Source organism: Notothenia rossii, assembly GCF_949606895.1.
Source record: "Notothenia rossii genome assembly, chromosome: 7".
NCBI classification, from domain to species: Eukaryota; Metazoa; Chordata; class Actinopteri; order Perciformes; family Nototheniidae; genus Notothenia; species Notothenia rossii.
This window is the reverse complement of record NC_136905.1, coordinates 7,429,379-7,447,288: the sequence shown is the minus strand read 5'-3', so window position 1 is coordinate 7,447,288 and position 17,910 is coordinate 7,429,379. Positions and strand designations below refer to the sequence as shown.

General features: G+C 40.5%; 3 protein-coding genes across 3 annotated transcripts; 1 reads left to right on the top strand and 2 right to left on the bottom strand.

Moving 5' to 3' along the window:
• The first annotated feature begins 428 nt into the window (after positions 1-428).
• tapbpl (TAP binding protein like) lies at positions 429-8,537 on the top strand. The gene is made up of 8 exons (XM_079692328.1): positions 429-811; positions 1,466-1,678; positions 2,653-2,922; positions 4,108-4,308; positions 5,190-5,357; positions 5,932-6,035; positions 7,116-7,341; positions 8,038-8,537. Exons 1-8 carry the CDS (start codon positions 763-765, stop codon positions 8,103-8,105), a joined length of 1,299 nt encoding a protein of 432 aa, XP_079548454.1. The 5' UTR covers positions 429-762; the 3' UTR covers positions 8,106-8,537.
• Positions 8,538-10,243: 1,706 nt separating this feature from the next.
• Positions 10,244-14,754, bottom strand: vamp1a (vesicle associated membrane protein 1a). The gene is made up of 5 exons (XM_079692329.1): positions 14,028-14,754; positions 12,988-13,114; positions 12,086-12,244; positions 11,411-11,462; positions 10,244-10,398 (listed from the first exon to the last, which is right to left on the bottom strand). Coding segments are annotated over exons 1-5 (357 nt in total). The 5' UTR covers positions 14,030-14,754; the 3' UTR covers positions 10,244-10,381.
• A 1,512-nt stretch (positions 14,755-16,266) lies between these two features.
• Positions 16,267-17,697, bottom strand: mrpl51 (mitochondrial ribosomal protein L51). The gene is made up of 2 exons (XM_079692330.1): positions 17,549-17,697; positions 16,267-16,677 (listed from the first exon to the last, which is right to left on the bottom strand). The coding sequence occupies exons 1-2, from the start codon at positions 17,634-17,636 to the stop codon at positions 16,481-16,483; spliced, it is 285 nt and encodes a 94-aa protein (XP_079548456.1). The 5' UTR covers positions 17,637-17,697; the 3' UTR covers positions 16,267-16,480.
• Positions 17,698-17,910: the final 213 nt, after the last annotated feature.

The window sequence follows — 17,910 nt, the reverse complement described above, 5'->3', positions numbered from 1 at the left end:
CTTTTACTCCACTACATTTATTTAGTTACTCTAAATCAGACTTTAGTTCCACCTGGAGTAAATTCACAAGCTGCCCTGCAGTATACAAAGTCATTCAAACTAGCTGCACCTAGCACTAGCTGCACAATGAGTACTTTTAATGTCGCTACTCTAAGTATATTTCGATGCCAATACTTTTGTACTTTTACTCGAGTAACATTTTGAATGTAAGACTTTTACTTGTAACAGAGTATTCCTACACTCTTGTACTTCTACTTTTACTCAAGTACAAGATCTGAGTACTTCTCCTAACATCTGCATTTTTGTAATAGAACGGGCCTAACGAGTGACCGTTGCTTGTTTCTATAGTAACCCCTGACCCGCTTCTTGCTCTTCTCTCATTGGAGGATGCTCTCTGCTCACTTTCACTTTCTCTCCTCTGCTTCTGCTGCTTACTGCGCATGCTCCGGATAGCGAATCGGCTCATTGACTATAGCTCAATAGTTTACTACTATATTAGATCAATTTCTGAAACGCTATTTTACATCAAGCATGGGATGAAGGAGAGGCTGTAAAATACCCGGATTGTACCGATGCAATTAGCTGTTTTTAGTTTTTAAAATCAAAAGTGAAAGTACTTTGGGGGTTTTGTGTTTGATAGAGGTTGTTTCACTTGATCTTTTAGTAACATAGGCCTACTAACAGTTAATCATCTAAAAACACTCCTTATTCCTAAAAAAACACTCTGTGTTCCTAAAAACACGGACACAGGAGGACTGCATAATGATGATTCAAGTCATTTTGTTTGGATACTTCCTGACGTGCGTTTCTGGTAAGATAACTCATGATGGCATATTGACGCAGCACTGAATGGACACTAAATGTACCTTCAGTTATGAATCTTGTAAAGAAATATTCATTTAACCTTAATGTAATTGGCACTAATTAAATAGAAAATGGAGATAGTGTTAACTTCCTACATTTACAATTAATTGTATCAAATTAACTGCTAATGTATGGCCTAGAATAATTTAGTCCATAACAGATCATTTTAACATGCACAAATATGAAAAAGTAAATGTCATCAGATATGTGAGAAGAAAGAGATTTTAGCAATACATAGGAGTTGAATTCAATGACTTGTCTTTATATAGAGTTTGTCAAATTTAATTAATCTGGAAATCAACAACTGCTTTTAAAATCAACACAACTAAAAATAATTTTAGGAAATATCTCAGAACTCTGTCTTAATGTGCCTAAAATATATACCGAATAAAGTATTTCCCAGGGAATGTAAGGACATCATTAGGAAATAGTGGCTCCATAAAATAAAGTCTTGCTTTTTGTTTATTATTAGTCTTCTGTTATTCATTTACCTAATTATGTTAAAAAGTTAAATAGTTATCCTCCACTTCTCGAGTAATAACTTGTCATTAATTCTAGATCAGTCAACGTTGTCAAGTTTTATATTCCCTCTGTTCCTCAGGTGACGGGGTTGCGGATGTGGTTCTCTCTTGCGCCCTGGTGGAGGAGGGGGTGGGGGTGGATGGGATGGGAGGCGGGTCTCAGTTCAGACGGACTCCAGCCACTCTCATCCTAAGAGACGTCCCAGTGGCTCCTGACCAATCCCTGGAGACACTCACTCCGTTTGTCCCGCCTTCAATCCCTGACCCAGATGCCATCCTGTTCGAAGCCAAAGGTGGTTACTTCCTTCCTTATATATTAAAAGTTTGGTGTAAAATGAGCATGGCCTGTGACCATTTTCAGGTTCATATCAGTATTTAGTGTCTCTACTTTAAAGAGTCCTCTCCTGCTGATGTTCAGGTGTATATCAGTATGTAGTGTCTCTACTTTAAAGAGTCTTCTCCAGCTGATGTTCAGGTGTATATCAGTATGTAGTGTCTCTACTTTAAAGAGTCCTCTCCTGCTGATGTTCAGGTGTATATCAGTATGTAGTTTCTCTACTTTAAAGAGTCCTCTCCTGCTGATGTTCAGGCGTATATCAGTATGTAGTGTCTCTACTTTAAAGAGTCCTCTCCTGCTGATGTTCAGGTGTATATCAGTATGTAGTGTCTCTACTTTAAAGAGTCCTCTCCTGCTGATGTTCAGGTGTATATCAGTATGTAGTGTCTCTATTTTAAAGAGTCCTCTCCTGCTGACGTTCAGGTGTATATCAGTATGTAGTGTCTCTACTTTAAAGAGTCCTCTCCTGCTGATGTTCAGGTGTATATCAGTATGTAGTGTCTCTACTGGGACATGTCTCCATGCTTTAATGTTCAAAAAGCTCTTTATTGTTCTCATACTGCCTGTGCTGCAGCACCTCTGTTCACCCTCTGTCTGAAACCAGAGCCCAGTCTGCTCTGATTTGTTAGCTGGCCGGCTCTGTTGTGATACCGCTTAGAGATGTCCCGCCCCTTAGCCTATCACGTACAATGTGTTGGAGCGCTAGCCAATAGAAGCGCAAGTGTTACATAGTGATGTCAGTGTGACCAACAAAGGAGTCCAATGGAGAAGTTTCATGTGTGTGTGCGGGAGAGGGAACACAGGGCTTTTTGCTTTTGCAGACCATTTACATGCACACAAACCTATATAACACACTACAGGAAAGGGGAAAAAACGCCAAAAGCATAATAGTGCCTCTTGAAATGCCTCTTGTCCTTCCCTCTGTTGCAGTGTCGTCCCCTCAGATCCCTGATGCCCATGTGTTACTCCACGCTGACTGCAATGAGCAGGAGGTGACATGTGAACTGAGCCGTTACTCTCCTCGTGGATCCCAGGAGGCTCAGGAAGCGACTCATTTCCTGGTGTCTCTGAGTGTGGAGGGAGGCGAGTTCAGCATTGCGTTAATTCTGAAGACTTCAGTGGTGGAGAGGGACCATTCGACCCTCATTCAAAATAAACTGCGTCTACCTCTCAGTCCCTCTGGAACTCTTCTCACTGAAGGTTAGAACAAGTGTTTCATATCACTCTTTGTATTGCCTTCCATCAATAACATCCAGAGGTGGGAAGTAGTGGAGTACAAATACTTTGTTACTGTACTTAAGTAAATGTTTCTGGTATCAGTACTTTACTCCACTACTTATTTTTCTGACGACTTTTTACTTTGACTTCTTACATTTTGAACCCAAATACCTGTACTTTCTACTTCTTACATTTTGAACACAAATACCTGTACTTTCTTCTTCTCACATTTTGAACCCAAATACCTCTACTTTCTTCTTCTCACATTTTGAACACAAATACCTGTACTTTCTTCTTCTCACATTTTGAACACAAATACCTGTACTTTCTTCTTCTCACATTTTGAACACAAATACCTGTACTTTCTTCTTCTCACATTTTGAACCCAAATACCTGTACTTTCTACTTCTTACATTTTGAACCCAAATACCTGTACTTTCTACTTCTCACATTTTGAACACAAATACCTGTACTTTCTTCTTCTCACATTTTGAACACAAATACCTGTACTTTCTACTTCTTACATGTTGAACCCAAATACCTGTACTTTCTACTTCTTACATGTTGAACTCAAATACCTGTACTTTCTACTTCTTACATGTTGAACCCAAATACCTGTACTTTCTACTTCTTACATGTTGAACCCAAATACCTGTACTTTCTACTTCTTACATTTTGAACCCAAATACCTGTACTTTCTACTTCTCACATTTTCCAAACAGGCTGGTTCCTTTAGTCTGAATGTGTGTTTGGTGGCGTGATCATTATTATTTAGAGTCATTGCGTGCCTATTGATTTGAACACGATCCGTGTATCCATCACTTCCTGTTCTTCTCTAAAGAAGAGGGACCAATGAAAACGTTGTCATGTTGCCGTTGTTCAGCATGGAAACATTCATTAGCTAACAATGACATTATTGTTCTATTAATATAAAGGGAGGTCAGGTACTCTTTAAAACAGCTGCTAGTTATGGGTACTTTTTACTGAAGTACATTTCAAAGCCTCTTTACTTTGACTTGAGTAAAGAAGTTTAGTCAGTACTTCTACTTTCACCAGAGTATTTTTAAACACGAGTATCTGTACTTATTGAGTAAAGGATGTGTGTACTTTTGCCATCTCTGATATCACAACAGACTATTTTCTCTCTCTCTGTTTTCTGTCCTGCAGTGATCTTCCTGGTGTTTTCCCACATAAAGTCTGTGTCCGCTCCTCTGAAAGGAGACGTTCTCCTGTACTGTGGCTTCAGGCAGCAGGAGACCCCCTTAGCGCAGGAAGTGGCCGTTGAATGGCGACTGCAGCACCGGGGGAAAGGCTGGAAAGTGTTTGAAATGAAGACGAGGCTGGATGATGCAGAGGGGAGCACAGTGGGTGAGTGCTGCCACTGGTACTCTGCTTCATCTGGATCAGACATCCGTTTGACCACAACGGAGATATGTACAGCGTTACAACAGCAAAGATGAAAAGTAAAAAAACAGCATTATAAAATTAAGTGGCAGCAAGTTACCGTATAAAAGTAATTCAAAGTACACTAGCTGCCACTAATAACTAGTCAAGAGTGTGTGTGTGTGTGTGTGTGTGTGTGTGTGTGTGTGTGTGTGTGTGTGTGTGTGTGTGTGTGTGTGTGTGTGTGTGTGTGTGTGTGTGTGTGTGTGTGTGTGTGTGTGTGTGTGTGTGTGTGTGTGTGTGTGTGTGTGTGTGTGTGTGTGTGTGTGTGTGTGTGTGTGGGAAAAGTACTCCGGTGTGAAAGCGCCTAATGTTTCACAATCACAACCTTTTGTGAACGCCGAGTGGCTGTTTTGACATCACAGAATAGTTGGGGTATTCAAACATTTCAAATAAACGTAATATCATTCAGAAATACGTCATGATATTACATAATAAATATGTTTTGTTCGTAATCATCAGTTTGTGTAATTACATTGGGATTTAATTCCTCTTAACCACATAATAAATGGGTTGTTAAATTATATATTTTTTTACATTTAATTAGTGAGATAGTTCAGCTAGGACCAAGCTCTAAAACCCAGAGGAAATGACATAATTGGTCATCGATTTGTGTAGTTACCCAAGGAATTCATCTTGTATGCAAACTACATTCAACAGCCTTAGCTAAGTATAAGCATTCTGCGCAAAACATACAAGAGAGGGCAAGAAAGAAACAGTGCAACAAAAAGCTGTCTCTAAATCAAGCCAGAAGATGGACCTCGAGTTGAGATTGTTTTTCTTTCGGTCTCATTCTCTGTGGTCAGTGCTGGCAGAAAGGAAGGGTTCGAGCGTGAACGCCTCTCTGGTCGTCGGAGAGGGAGACGCCTCGTTGACTCTGTCCCGGCTGAAGGCGCTGGACGAGGGGACGTACATCTGCACCGTCACCCTCGGGCCTTTCAACGCCCAGCAGGTCATCCAGCTGCACGTCACTCGTAGGTTTAAACTCAGACTCAGTTTTATCCCACAGGCAACGAGGCAAGTTATACTGTGCAATATGATGCAGTGCCATAGTGTATACCAGTCAAAAGATACAAGGACTGTACTTAAGCTTTGAGATGATTTCCATTTCAGTTGTAGTTTATACTTTATTCTTATTATTTATATAGCACCCTTCAACACAAGGCAATTCAAAGTTTAAAAGCAAAGATAATATATCATGAATAACAAAGGTACATGAATAAAGTTACATTGCAGAGTGAGATACACACATCTGAAATGTTTAGCTCTGACTCACTCTTTAGCTGAAATAGTTTTCTATGAGCTCACTTTCTTTCTACTTTAATGTCTTAATGTACATTATTTAATTTCATATTCTGTTCTTGTATCATATTCTATTCACATGTATATAGATTTCTTGCACTACTTTTTATTTGTATTTTATTTTACATGTTGCATTGTTGGAGGAGCTCAGGTCAGAAGAACATTATTTCCGTAGCTTTGTGCATCAGACAATAAAACCTTTGAATCTTTGAAAGTATATCAATTCATTCTGTTCTTTGTTTTCAGAACCTCCTGAGGTTTCCCTCTCAGAGGAGAAGTTTGTTTTGAAGACGGGCCCGCCCCAGACGCTGAGCTGCCACTGCTCAAAATATTATCCACTGGATGCTCAGGTCTGTCACTAGAAGTTATAACAATTCAATGTTTTTGATTATTGCTTGGATGCTTTTTAACCATTTTACTCTGTTAATATGAACTTCACACACGTCTCTTTAGCGCTATGAATGTCACGTTCCTGTGTGACGATTGCACTGAAAAACTCAGGCTCTTCAATCACTTCTAAAATCCTCACTTCTTTAGAACTACTTTTCTGTCAATTTATGTATGTCAAATTTCATTTTTTGCATTTTAAACTCTTTGTTTCATTGTGTGTTATGTCTCTGGCTTTTATTTTGTTCCCTTTGTGCCTTAAATAGCCGCTTTCACAGCAAGTACTTTGCCGTACTTAGTTCCCAGCACTTAGTACCCCCATGGAACTAAAGAGCCGATCGCGTTCACACCGGAATAAGTTCCTGAGGGAAGATTACGCAAATGAAGCCGCTGACGTCACTTCTTCTTCTTCTACTTTGGGTTTACTGGCAGGCTGCGAACAACTTCACGGCGTATACTGCCACCCGAAGTCCCCGGCCGGAAGTCTCCGGAGTTAGGGACTGGCTTCAGTAGAAGCTGCTGGGACTCCCAGCAGCTTCTACTGAAGCCTTCCGAGTAAATCGCCAGAACGCCGACACCTCCTCATCTCCACCGCTCCTATGTTTTTTTTTGTGTTGCCATAAGTTAGTCTCTCTGCGCTGGTGCACTGAGCTAATGCTAATGCTAATAATGCTAATGCCAGCAAATAAAATGGCGGCTTCAGAAAACTTTTCAGAGTTTTACGGGGCGTGGTTTGCAATCCGCTCAGCGAATCAGAAATTTGAACTTTTTTCTCCCAGGAAAGAACCACCTCTCTAGCAGGGACTGAAAAGAGGGGAAAAGTTCTCATGAACTAAGTTCTCTTTTTGGTGTGAACGCAAAATCCCAGGAACTATCGGAACTAAAAGGGAAAAGTACTCGGGTGTGAAAGCGCCTATTATGTTCTGTTTTCTTATTGTTAAGCACTAAATGTGCTCTATTAATTCAGTTTCTTATTATTAAGATTATAGCACAGTTTGATTGATTGACAGGCCATCTCACTGTCCCCCCCCCCCCCCTCTCAGATGGAGTGGTGGTCCCTCTCTCCTGAGGACTCAGAGCCCAAACTGCTCCTGGATCAGGGCTCTCTCTCCAGCCACCGGCAGCACGGAGACGGTTCCTACTCCCTGTCCTCTCACCTGTCTGTCCCCTCCAGCGTCTCCCCGGGGACCAGGCTCACCTGCAGGGTGTCCCACCAGGCCCTGGACGCCCCTGTGTCTCTCACTGTTGTGGTAGAAAGTCCAACACAAGGTAATAATGTGTGGCTGTTGCTGTGGTGTTGTTTAAAGTTAATAAGAGAAACTTTGACAGAAGCAGTAATGTTTCAGAAACCCTCTTGTTTTACAGCAGCAGGGTTTAAGACACCCTGGTTCTCAACTACAGTTTTTCACTTGACCATCAGTACATTTCCATTCAAATGACACAAAACCAATATTATTTTCCAAACCTCCATGTTAACTTAAAACAATTTAGCAATTTGGCATCAATAAAGTATGACTAATCTTGTCTTACCTAATATAAGTTTAAAATATTATGTATACATGTGTCATGATCATAGCTGTATTTTTTTTAATAGCTTCAAAGTCATGTCCAAATCCATACCAGATAATATTACTACACCAGACAAATAGGGCAAGAACACATAGAGACAATTAGAAGTTTAATTGAACCTTTCCTTGATTTAAAAATGATGAAATATAACACACCTCCTTTTTGGGTAATTGTAAGTGTTTTATGACTAATGGTCATCTTTACTTATCCTACCCCAACCCTCCCTTATATTGTAAAGCCACTTTGATTCCTAGAAAAGCGCAATTCAAATATGATGTATAATTATTATTATTGCATTGAAGTCCAGTCTATATTTGATCAGAAAGTGTATCATCAAATATGTTATGTATTGAGAGTTGTTTTAAATTACATACTGTGTGTATCTCCTCTCTTCAGGCTCCTACTGGTGGGTCCTGGGTTTCCTGATCATCAGCGTGCTGTTCTTCCAGCAGGTCATGACATAAATAAGGATTTATTCTAATAGATAATCCTGACTTTAAACTGAGCCCAGAGAGATTTCCTGTTGTGAGTCTGTAAGTTATTATTAATGTTATAAGAAGAAATCACTGGTTCTTTCCACTCGAGGGGTTAGACTCTCTTTTTGGAAATAGTATTCCTGCTTTTGCACTATTTCTTTTTAATTTGGTACTTTTAATTGCTTGATTTTCTATTTTGTTTCTCTTTTTGTAATGTACTTTTCACAATGAAGGGTTATGTGACTCAACCAGATTGATTGAGGTGTTTGACATGATCATCTTCAGTACATTTCTAGTGTGATATCTGTGAGCTTTGTAAGTAAACGGGCATCACTAGGAGTATATTGTGACAGAAAACATTTTCCAACCAGCTTTAAAATGTCTCGATGTGTCAGGAGAATAAAACAAAGGTCAGTTGTGTTGATGATTTATTTATTGGCATCAGCAAAAGTGGTAAGCATGCATTTTGTTTTTCAGTTGCATCTTCTTACTGCATTTCCCGGTTTTAAATCCCAAAACATGTTCTCTTATCTCCCGTGGTAACAACAACCTGATAACATCGCTGCACAATATCATCAGATAATTACAACTAACTGCTACATTATGCATCTTCACTCTCACAATTAGCTTTTACTTTTATATCCCCCCCATAAAACCTGAAGAGTTCATAAACACATGTTCAGGAGAATAATCTGACATGTGTGCTAATAATCAATCCATACAATACTACATGGTTTTTTACAGCTCACTATAGAAGCAGTTGTTTGCAGTCTGAGAATATAATTTTGAAAGTGAAATTAATCAAATGTTGGCAAACTCTTGAGCATCATTGCATTGCATAAGCGTAATTTTTTTAAGATCAGAAAGACATATACACAGGTCGTTTAAACCACTAACAAAATAAAATGTACAATCGGCAGTTAGGTTCAGAAATGGCAGATACACAGATCACACAAAAAGGCAAAACTATGGACACGGTTTGCCATGCAAATTAGAAACAAACACGTCATGTTGCATTTCTGCAGGTGAGTCTGTTTTTTAAGTGAGTGGGGGCGGGAGGTGGGTTTCTAAATCATGTCCTTTTCCCCCGTTTCCCTGCTTTTTCAACATCAAACTAACTTATTATTTCTGCACAACTCGTAAAAAAGTTGGCTTTCATACCAGTTTTCTTTTTTTTAAATGTGACGCTTCACATCCACCTGTCTATGGCTGTGTCCAAGTCAGAGTAAAGAGTCCTCCTTCAGTTCATGTGTACAGTAGATTGTCTGTTTTGGATAGTTGTGCATATCAATATGCCACTTAGCATAACAATAACACAATGCCCCCACCTGTGGTACTAAAACCAAGGTCAAAGGAAGCATAGTTATGCAAGTCTCTTATCAATAATTGCTTATGTGTCCAGAAATTGAAATCCAGATGTTGCTTTTTCAAAAGAGGGAAACATTCTTTCTACTTTCCCCTAAATAACTTTTTTACATTTGTCCTCTTATCATAATAAGTGAATGTTGCAGAAAGGAAACCAATACAACCAGCTATCTCCAAAAAACACTACTTGCTACAATACTTTAGATCACAAACACACACACACACACACACACACACAACAAAAATGCTTTTCTAATCTTAATCTATCATGACCGTGTGTTAGTAAGTAGGGATGAAGGGAGCTTGTGAGAGAAGCGGTCTGTTAGTATCAACTTACAAATGTAGGAACGTCCAAAAAAGGTAATATGAACAAGCTTTGGCGTATATCTGGGGTCGAAAGGACTGCAAACTGTTCAATCTCCCTGCACACACTCACCGCCTGCACATGGTACACCCCCCCTCTCAGGGTACACCCCCCCCTCTTATGGTACACCCCCCTCTCATGGTACACCCCCCCCTCTCACAGCCATGTTTTACAGGACTTAGCCTCGTGTGTCACAAGAACTTTCTCCCTCCCTTCTTCCCTTTCCTTCTTCCTCTTTCACTCCGCCTTCTGCGTCCTTCAATAATACATGAGGGGCAGAGACAGGACGCCAAAACAGTGGAAGAAAGCAACAAGGAGAGAGAGAGGGAGGGAAAGAGGGAGGGAAAGAGGGAGGGGGGGGGAGACACCTATAAACTCTACTGTCGTCACGTATAAGTGCAAGATGGTTTGATGGAAGACTGTGAAGAGAGGAAGGATAAAAGGGGAGGTGTGGCGCTTGGGAATCTTTTTTTTTTCTGCTCTTTCCTCTCATATCGTTCTCAAGTCCATATCCATCTGTATTGATGGGCTGAGCTCAGTAGAAGAAGTACACTGTGAGGAGGAGGAGGAGGAAGAGGAAGAGAGAGGAAGTCATTAGTCTAATGGACCTGGCAATACATCATTCAACAGAACAGGTGAACAGCTGAGCTCTCCTTATGTTGTGTTTACAGGTTTGTTTTTAGTAAAGAACCGCTACACCTGTATTATAACCATTATTTACTGTCAAGAGTAATGGTCGTGCAACCCTGACCCTGTACAATTAAAGAGGCCCTGCTATGCTTTTTGGGGTGTTCCCTTGCCTATAGGTTTTAGTGCATGTAAATGGTCTGCAAAGGCTAAATCCCCCGCCTTGCCTGAATCACAATCCAACATATTGTTCGAGAGACTAAGAGGCGGGACATCTCTAATATGCTGCCCAATCACAACAGAGCCGGCCAGCTAACCAATCAGAGCAGACTGGGCTCTGGTTTCAGACAGAGGGTGAAAATATGTACTTAATTAGCATACTAGGGCCCCTTTAACAATGTCTATACAGTATATTATAATATTTATTGTGTAATACCGGATTACATTCTGCTGCTGTGACAAAACAGTTTCCCAATATTGGATGAAAAAATTTATCTAATCTAATTTAGCATAGCCGAAAACGTGATTTGTTTAACAATAAGCTCCAGTTGACCTTCCCAATTTTTTTTAAACTCATCGGTCACAGCCTCTGCAGGGGGAGCATGAAAGTGATCATTCACAAAAAAAGTGATTTTTAAAAGATTACATAAATAGCTTAAATGTTCTTACATTAATGTCATAATTCATATTATTATTAATATTCTAATTATACATAATAAAATAAAAACTCGACGTATCCAACAATGGGTAATTGCCATTTAAAGAATAACATTTTTAATATTATTCTTCCTCTGTTGCTGAGAGGAATTTATAACAAACACTTCATGGTAATCTGCTTTTTTAAAACTCTTATCTGTTTAGAAAAGCCCTAAAAGTCATCCTGTCTGTCGATCAATAAATCAAGCAGTATTAGTATTACAGTGAAGATGCTACTTACAGAATAGTATTCCAACCACAATGACTCCAATGATCCCCATCATGATCATCATCTGGAAGGAGAAACAAAGATTTAAGGGACTTTTTAAACCCTTAAGGGACATTTAAGACAGACTGTGTCTGAGTGCAATGCCTGCAGAAAAGAAACGACAAAACAAACCATGGAACGCACTGTAGTCTGTAGTGGAAACTCTAAAATATTGTTTTCCCATGTTCCCTGAAGCATCTGCTCCAGTTTCCACAGCAGCTCATTAACAGATCAGTGTGTGGAGAGCAGGGTCCTCCGAGCAGACCCTGTGTGTTCGCCTCAGCGCACTCTCAGCATGACGGCTTTAAAAGACAAGAGCTGAGGATCTAATTCTCACAAAAAGCCCTTTATATCACCAAATATATAACATATGTACTTATTGTAAATGCAGATCTGATTCACAATGAATTCAGTAAAAAGGAATCGCCCATAGACGTTACATATATTTATCATATTGATAATCATCTGTATGTAAACATGACCTCATTATATTGTTCATACTAATACTTACATTATGTATTCCTTTCATATGTGTCCTCTAGCCTGCCCTATCCTGTTTTCCCTTCCCTCTTATTGCTGCTATGACACCTGCATTTCCCGACAGGGATCAATAGAGGTTCTATTTAATGGAGCCAGCTAAGTGCCCACCTTGCAGTTCTTCCACCAGTACTTGTTCTTTAGCTTAGCTGCGCAGCTTTCAAACTGGGAGGCCCCGGCTTGGAGAGCATCCGCTCTGTCATCCAGCTCCGAGAGCTTCTGGTCCCTTTCCAAAACCTTGTCCACGTTCACGCGCATGATGTCCACCACCTGGCCCCCAGCAGCGAGGATGAGACAGCATTTGGCAGCGGTTAGGGAAGGAGAAAGAGAGAGAGAGGATGACAAGGGGGGTTAAAGAAAAGCTTCAAGAATCAAAGGTGTTATTGTCCTATAGCTGCAGCGTAGTCGTTGGGAATAAACATCAAACAGTGCTACATATGTGCAATAGATACACAAATGCAAGGATAAGTCAACTTTTTGCATGTAAGATGGAAGGAAGGACGCTAAATATCATAAATGAGAGTTCATTGTGTGTCCCTAGTAGAGTATAAGCATTAACAGTAAGTCCACGTGAGGGTGAGACAGCATTTGGCCGCCGCGGTGAGGAGAGACGTGATGACAAGGGGGGTTATAGAAAAGCTTCACGATTCACGATTAGCTACAGTGTAGTCGTTGGGAATAAGAGTCCCAGGCACTTCTAACAATATACAAAATACTTAAAACATGAAAGAAATAAGGAAGTACATTTGTACAAGTGATGTAATAATGAAAGAAATATGCAGGACTAAGTAAAACTATGAGAGCAGGAAGGACGCTAAATATAATAAATGAGGGTTAATAAGTCGTTGCATCCATTTGCTAATTATTTTTGGCAAATATATAAAAAATAAGAGCAGCAACAAATCATTTTAGAAGCGCGGTACGTTAACAGTAAGTCCCCATGTTTCATGATTCAACTGCTTTGATTTTGATGCATTGAATGTAACATCTAGCTCTGGCCTGGTTCAGCTCACCTCATCCACTTGGGTCTGTGTCTGCTGTAGCCTGCGGTTGCTGGAGGTGTTGGGGGGGGCGGGAGGTCCTCCGCCGGGGGCTCCATCGGGCCCGGGGGCTCCTGGAGCGGCAGCATCTGGGGCAGACCTGGGAGGAAGAGGAACGAGGAAGAGGAACTGACGTGAAGAGGTGTTCGGAGGATGGGTGCATGTATGAGAGCTTTATTCTAATCCAATACGGAAAGTGCTGAAAATAAGATTCTCGTGTAAAGAAGGAAATGAGGAAATAGGCCTTTTTTTCTTGTCATAGAGGAGGGATGAAGCCCCCACATAGCAAAAAGTAGGAAATTGCTTAGTATGCATTGGAGTGGATAAGGGGGAGGAATGCAGATAATGCAGATGCAATTGGATTAAAGGAAATATAGGCCACGGCTCCGAAGAAGAAAGAGAAAGTCCTGGTTTTATGATAGGGGAGAGAAAGGGGAAGCTCCTGTGATGGATTACAGACCAAAAAAGGAAAGCAGGAGAGTCAATTTTGGAAAAGGGGAAAGGGTTAAATGAGTGGGGGGAGAGGAGGGGTTTCAGGGGGTTTCAAACTGAGCAATGAGTGATACACAGTTTAAGATAAATCACATTTACTGCAGGGCTTAAAAATGATTTGGCAAAACATGAATTTCCTCATCCATTGACATGAGCAGGTGATGGTGGTGACCTCAAACCCTCTGACCCACAATATGCTGACTAACACATTTATTTCATTGTTAAAGCTCTGTCTTATCTTTAAAGAAAAGTCAATGTAACTACACCTAAGGCTTCACAGTGGCAGCAGTCCACCCATGAATGCATAATTTAGTGCTGGTGTGACGGAACATTTCACTTGCGTCAGCAAAATCCATCAAGCTGAAAGAAATCACTTCAGTTTCCAACCCCCCACCAGAGAAAAACATACACGAAAATAACCTGGTTTGAATATGATATATTTAAACAGAGTATGTTTAATAGGTATTTGTAATGATGCTATGGGGAAAAGAGCGCAGCAGAAAAGACGCATTAATACTCACATCTTCTATGCAGCTGTTTGACTCACAGACAGGAGGAGAGGGAGGCTCTGAAGTACAACCCGAAAATAAGAAGCAAGAAAAAAACAGGAAAGATCACAGGGGAAAAAAACAAGAGAAGGATTTCTAGGCACTGCTCCAAACGAAAGTCAGAGAAATTCAGTTAGCGAAGCGAATAAAGTGCCGTGCGGACAGTAAACAGGCGGAGGGTCTTTGCGCAGTGATCTTCTAGCGATGCATTTATACTGCAAGTCGTCAGCAAAGTACCGCAATATACCGAGACACGTAAAGGGCCGGGCGATAATTCACTGTGAGGCTGCACGGGCGAGCAGGAAGTGAAGTGGAGCGATGCAAGCTCAGGAGAAAAGTACTTCTAAATGATAATCCATGTAAGAGAGAGGGATCCGCGGAGGGTTATTATATTCCTGCAGGGATGCATGCAGCTCCTCCGGTCCTGATGCTGAGAGGACGCGCTGATTGGCTGCTGGAGGTTGAGTTTCCTCTTCTAAAAGCTACTGGCAAAAACAGGCAATTTCAAGATGAAAGGGGAAAAAGTCCAGTCATGTGAAATGAGTTGTCTTTCTGTTGATTTCTGTCACCCCCTACCTCTCTCTCGCTTTCTCCGTGCGCCTTGTGTGAAGTGCGGTAGTTTGGGTTGTGTGTGTGCTGCAATAATGCGTCTCTCCTCCTGCCTTTCTACACTTGGACTCGTAACGACAGTGCGGTACCCCCCTCCTCCCTTTCCTCCCTCACCTCCTCCCCCTCCCCCCCTCGCTGCCTGCACACTTTGCAGTACTGCAGCTCTCTTTGTGGGGCAGGACGACACTGCGGTACAGTGGAGAAGCTCCTCAGCGCAGGGCCGTGTGCACACTGTAACACTGGGGAGGCCCTGACCTGTGCAATACAACCCGTGTGCAATATGTGCTGTTGACTAAAATAGGGTTTGTTTTGTTTTGTTTTGAATGCATTCTGTATTGTATTATTTAGCTTGTTTTGTATGTCTGTGAAATGCTTTCGCTCGCAGGCTTCAATAAATAGTAAATTACTATTATCAAGTGAAAGCATTTGACAAAATTGAATGATCAATAAACACCTTCAGTCTTGCCTTATGCATTGGTGACATGATGTGTGTTCAATAAAACTTGATTTATATCCATTTGAATACAAGATAACACAAAGAGCTTCACAAACCAAAACCAAAAATAAAACAATACTAAGATTTTCGCATTTTATTTTTGTTCAATTTTTTATGGAGAACATATTGCATTTTTTTCATTTATTTAGATAAGACTTTTTTTCATTGATATAAACTATTAAAGAAAAGGAAAAAAAAATCACAGATGCACTTTGTGACAAAAACTAAATAGATAATCTTTGTACTTTGGATGCCTAAGAGAACATTTCTATTTTAGACGAGCGTTTACCAACCTTTTTAACTAGTGATCTTTAACAAGAAATGATTTTTTCACAGATAACAAATGTCTGAGTTACAACTAGGCTTTAGAGTATAATTAATCAGTCTTTCACGATAACTAAAAATGCAGGAATCCTGAAGTCAAATGTAAGACCTTTTAAGACCCTTTCCCTACATTTTAAGACCTCATCGCCACTTTGAGTTTTAACCGGTTACCTTGGCGACACACTTTACCTCACATTGACTATATACAGTGTTGATTGTCCTTCCTCCTTATCTTCCATCCATTTGGACGCAGACTTGCATTTCCCCATAACGATGTTGTTTAGCAAGCTACAAAATGTAATACCTCAGAAAATGCCGTTTAATACTTTTAATAGCCTTCATTTTCGCTAAATTGATTTATCAACTTTTAACACTTTTAAAGACCCCGTGGACACCCTGAAAAAAGCATAGATTTTGCAAAAGGGCACAGAAAAGCACCATTTGTATTGCAGATGCATGTATTTTGGGTCACATGGATATGGGCGGCACTCATTATAATCCTGTTCACCTGCGTGAGGTGTGTGTGGAAGAGAGGGTGACACAGGACTTTTTTTTGACTGCCAGAATTAAGATTGCTTTGATCATTATTATTACAATGTCTATGTCTGATCACCGCGTATTTTTCATTAAACTACATTACAATTCAACAGAGTTTTGGTGTCAGCAAGTACTCTTTTTTAGCGTGTCACACAATATCAAACAGGCCCGGCCTCAGCCTCTCAGCGACTTTGTTTGTTTTCTGCTGTCGCTATACAACATTTTTAGAAGGAAAACACACAAGGCTTCTTTTCCACTCCATTATTAGACTTTTATATCATTTTTTGTGACAGTCAGGAAAAAATACAGATGAACTGAAATACACAAATCTTGTCTTTACATGAAGAAAACATACAAAAAATGGCAATACACAACACGTTTACAGCATGGCATCCCACAGCTGTTCTCCGTCAGTTCCTATTGGCTGCTCAGATGTTTTTGCCAGTATTGTTGGTTCAGGTTAACGGTATTTGCCGGTGCGGTTGTAGCGTCTGTAGAGTAAGCGGACCCTCTTCTCCAGTTGCAGTTTGTCATCAGTCATCATCCGGTCTCCCACCATCCTCTTCTTCCTGGTGAGCCGCTGCAGCTCGTTGCCTCTGAAGGCCTTCACCCAGCACGGAGCGATGATCAGCTCTTTGGGATGAGCTTTGAATGCTCCTGCAGACACAGAGTGAGAAGATCAGAAAATATCATTCAATGTTTATAAAGGTTATTTTTTTATAAAAATGAATCCAAAGCAAATGTTCTGCAGTTGTTGGGAATTTAGTAAGATTGTATTGGAAGCACTCTCACTGCTTCTCAATTTACCTTTTTTTAAATGTTGTCTAGTAACTGAAATCATCACACATGCCCCTTTCACACCAACGCGGTTTCCGTGCTTGCGCTCTTCTGGTTCGGAACCGGTTTTTCTTTTCAGACCCCGTTTTGTTGACACAACTTTCATTTGCCGTACTCGCCAAAAACTGTTAGCTCAGGTTGATCCCGCCTCCGACGTAAGCGTGACGTATGCGGTTCTTGCCTCTAGACCGACAATTTTTTGGTGCTTGGTAAGCACCGGTTTTCGGAGCTTAGAGACGGCTCCGCTGTGGTGTGAACAGGAAAAACTGGTACTTATCAGGCTCTAGCTCCGAACCGGTGCTGGAACCGCGTTGTTGTGAAAGGCGCAATAGTGTTTGGTTATGGTTCTGCTACACTAACAATCAAATTTAACATTTGACTTATCACATGGAAAACACATCTGGATTTCTATATGTGTAGTTTGGCTGGGCAATATGGCATCACAATATAGTCTCAATTACAATAAACATCCTGATAAATGTTTTCTGCTAATTCAATACATAAATAGTCTTTATGAAATAACCCCATGCTAATATGACAATATATATTGTCTCCTGGCCAGCCCTACCACATCCTAAGAGATCAATTAAAAGCTGGCCAGTTTAACAAAAACTGTCTGCAATTAATAAAACCCAAAAAATAAATAAAAACATTTAGCAGTCTTAGATTTACACTGGTTGAGGACACTTACCTAAAATGCCTATATTATCGTAGACTCCGTACATGCTCCTCTTCTCCGTCCACCGGTCCACCTTCTTCAGCTCGGGGATGGCATGCATCCTGATCTGACAGCATGCGCCTGAAAAAATAACATTGTTTCAAGTCAGTCTCTTAATGTGAACATAGACTACATAAAGTGCCGCTATAATTACGACATTGAACTAAACTTTTTGTCATTTACCAAGAAAAACTGCAGATTTTTTACTTGTTCCAGCTTCTCAAATGTGAGGATTTTGCAGCATTTCCCCAAATAAATCTGGTGAGGCTACTTCCTGTTTTTATGGCACTAAACCAGAACAACCTTCCCTTGATCTAGACTTCCTTGGATGTTTT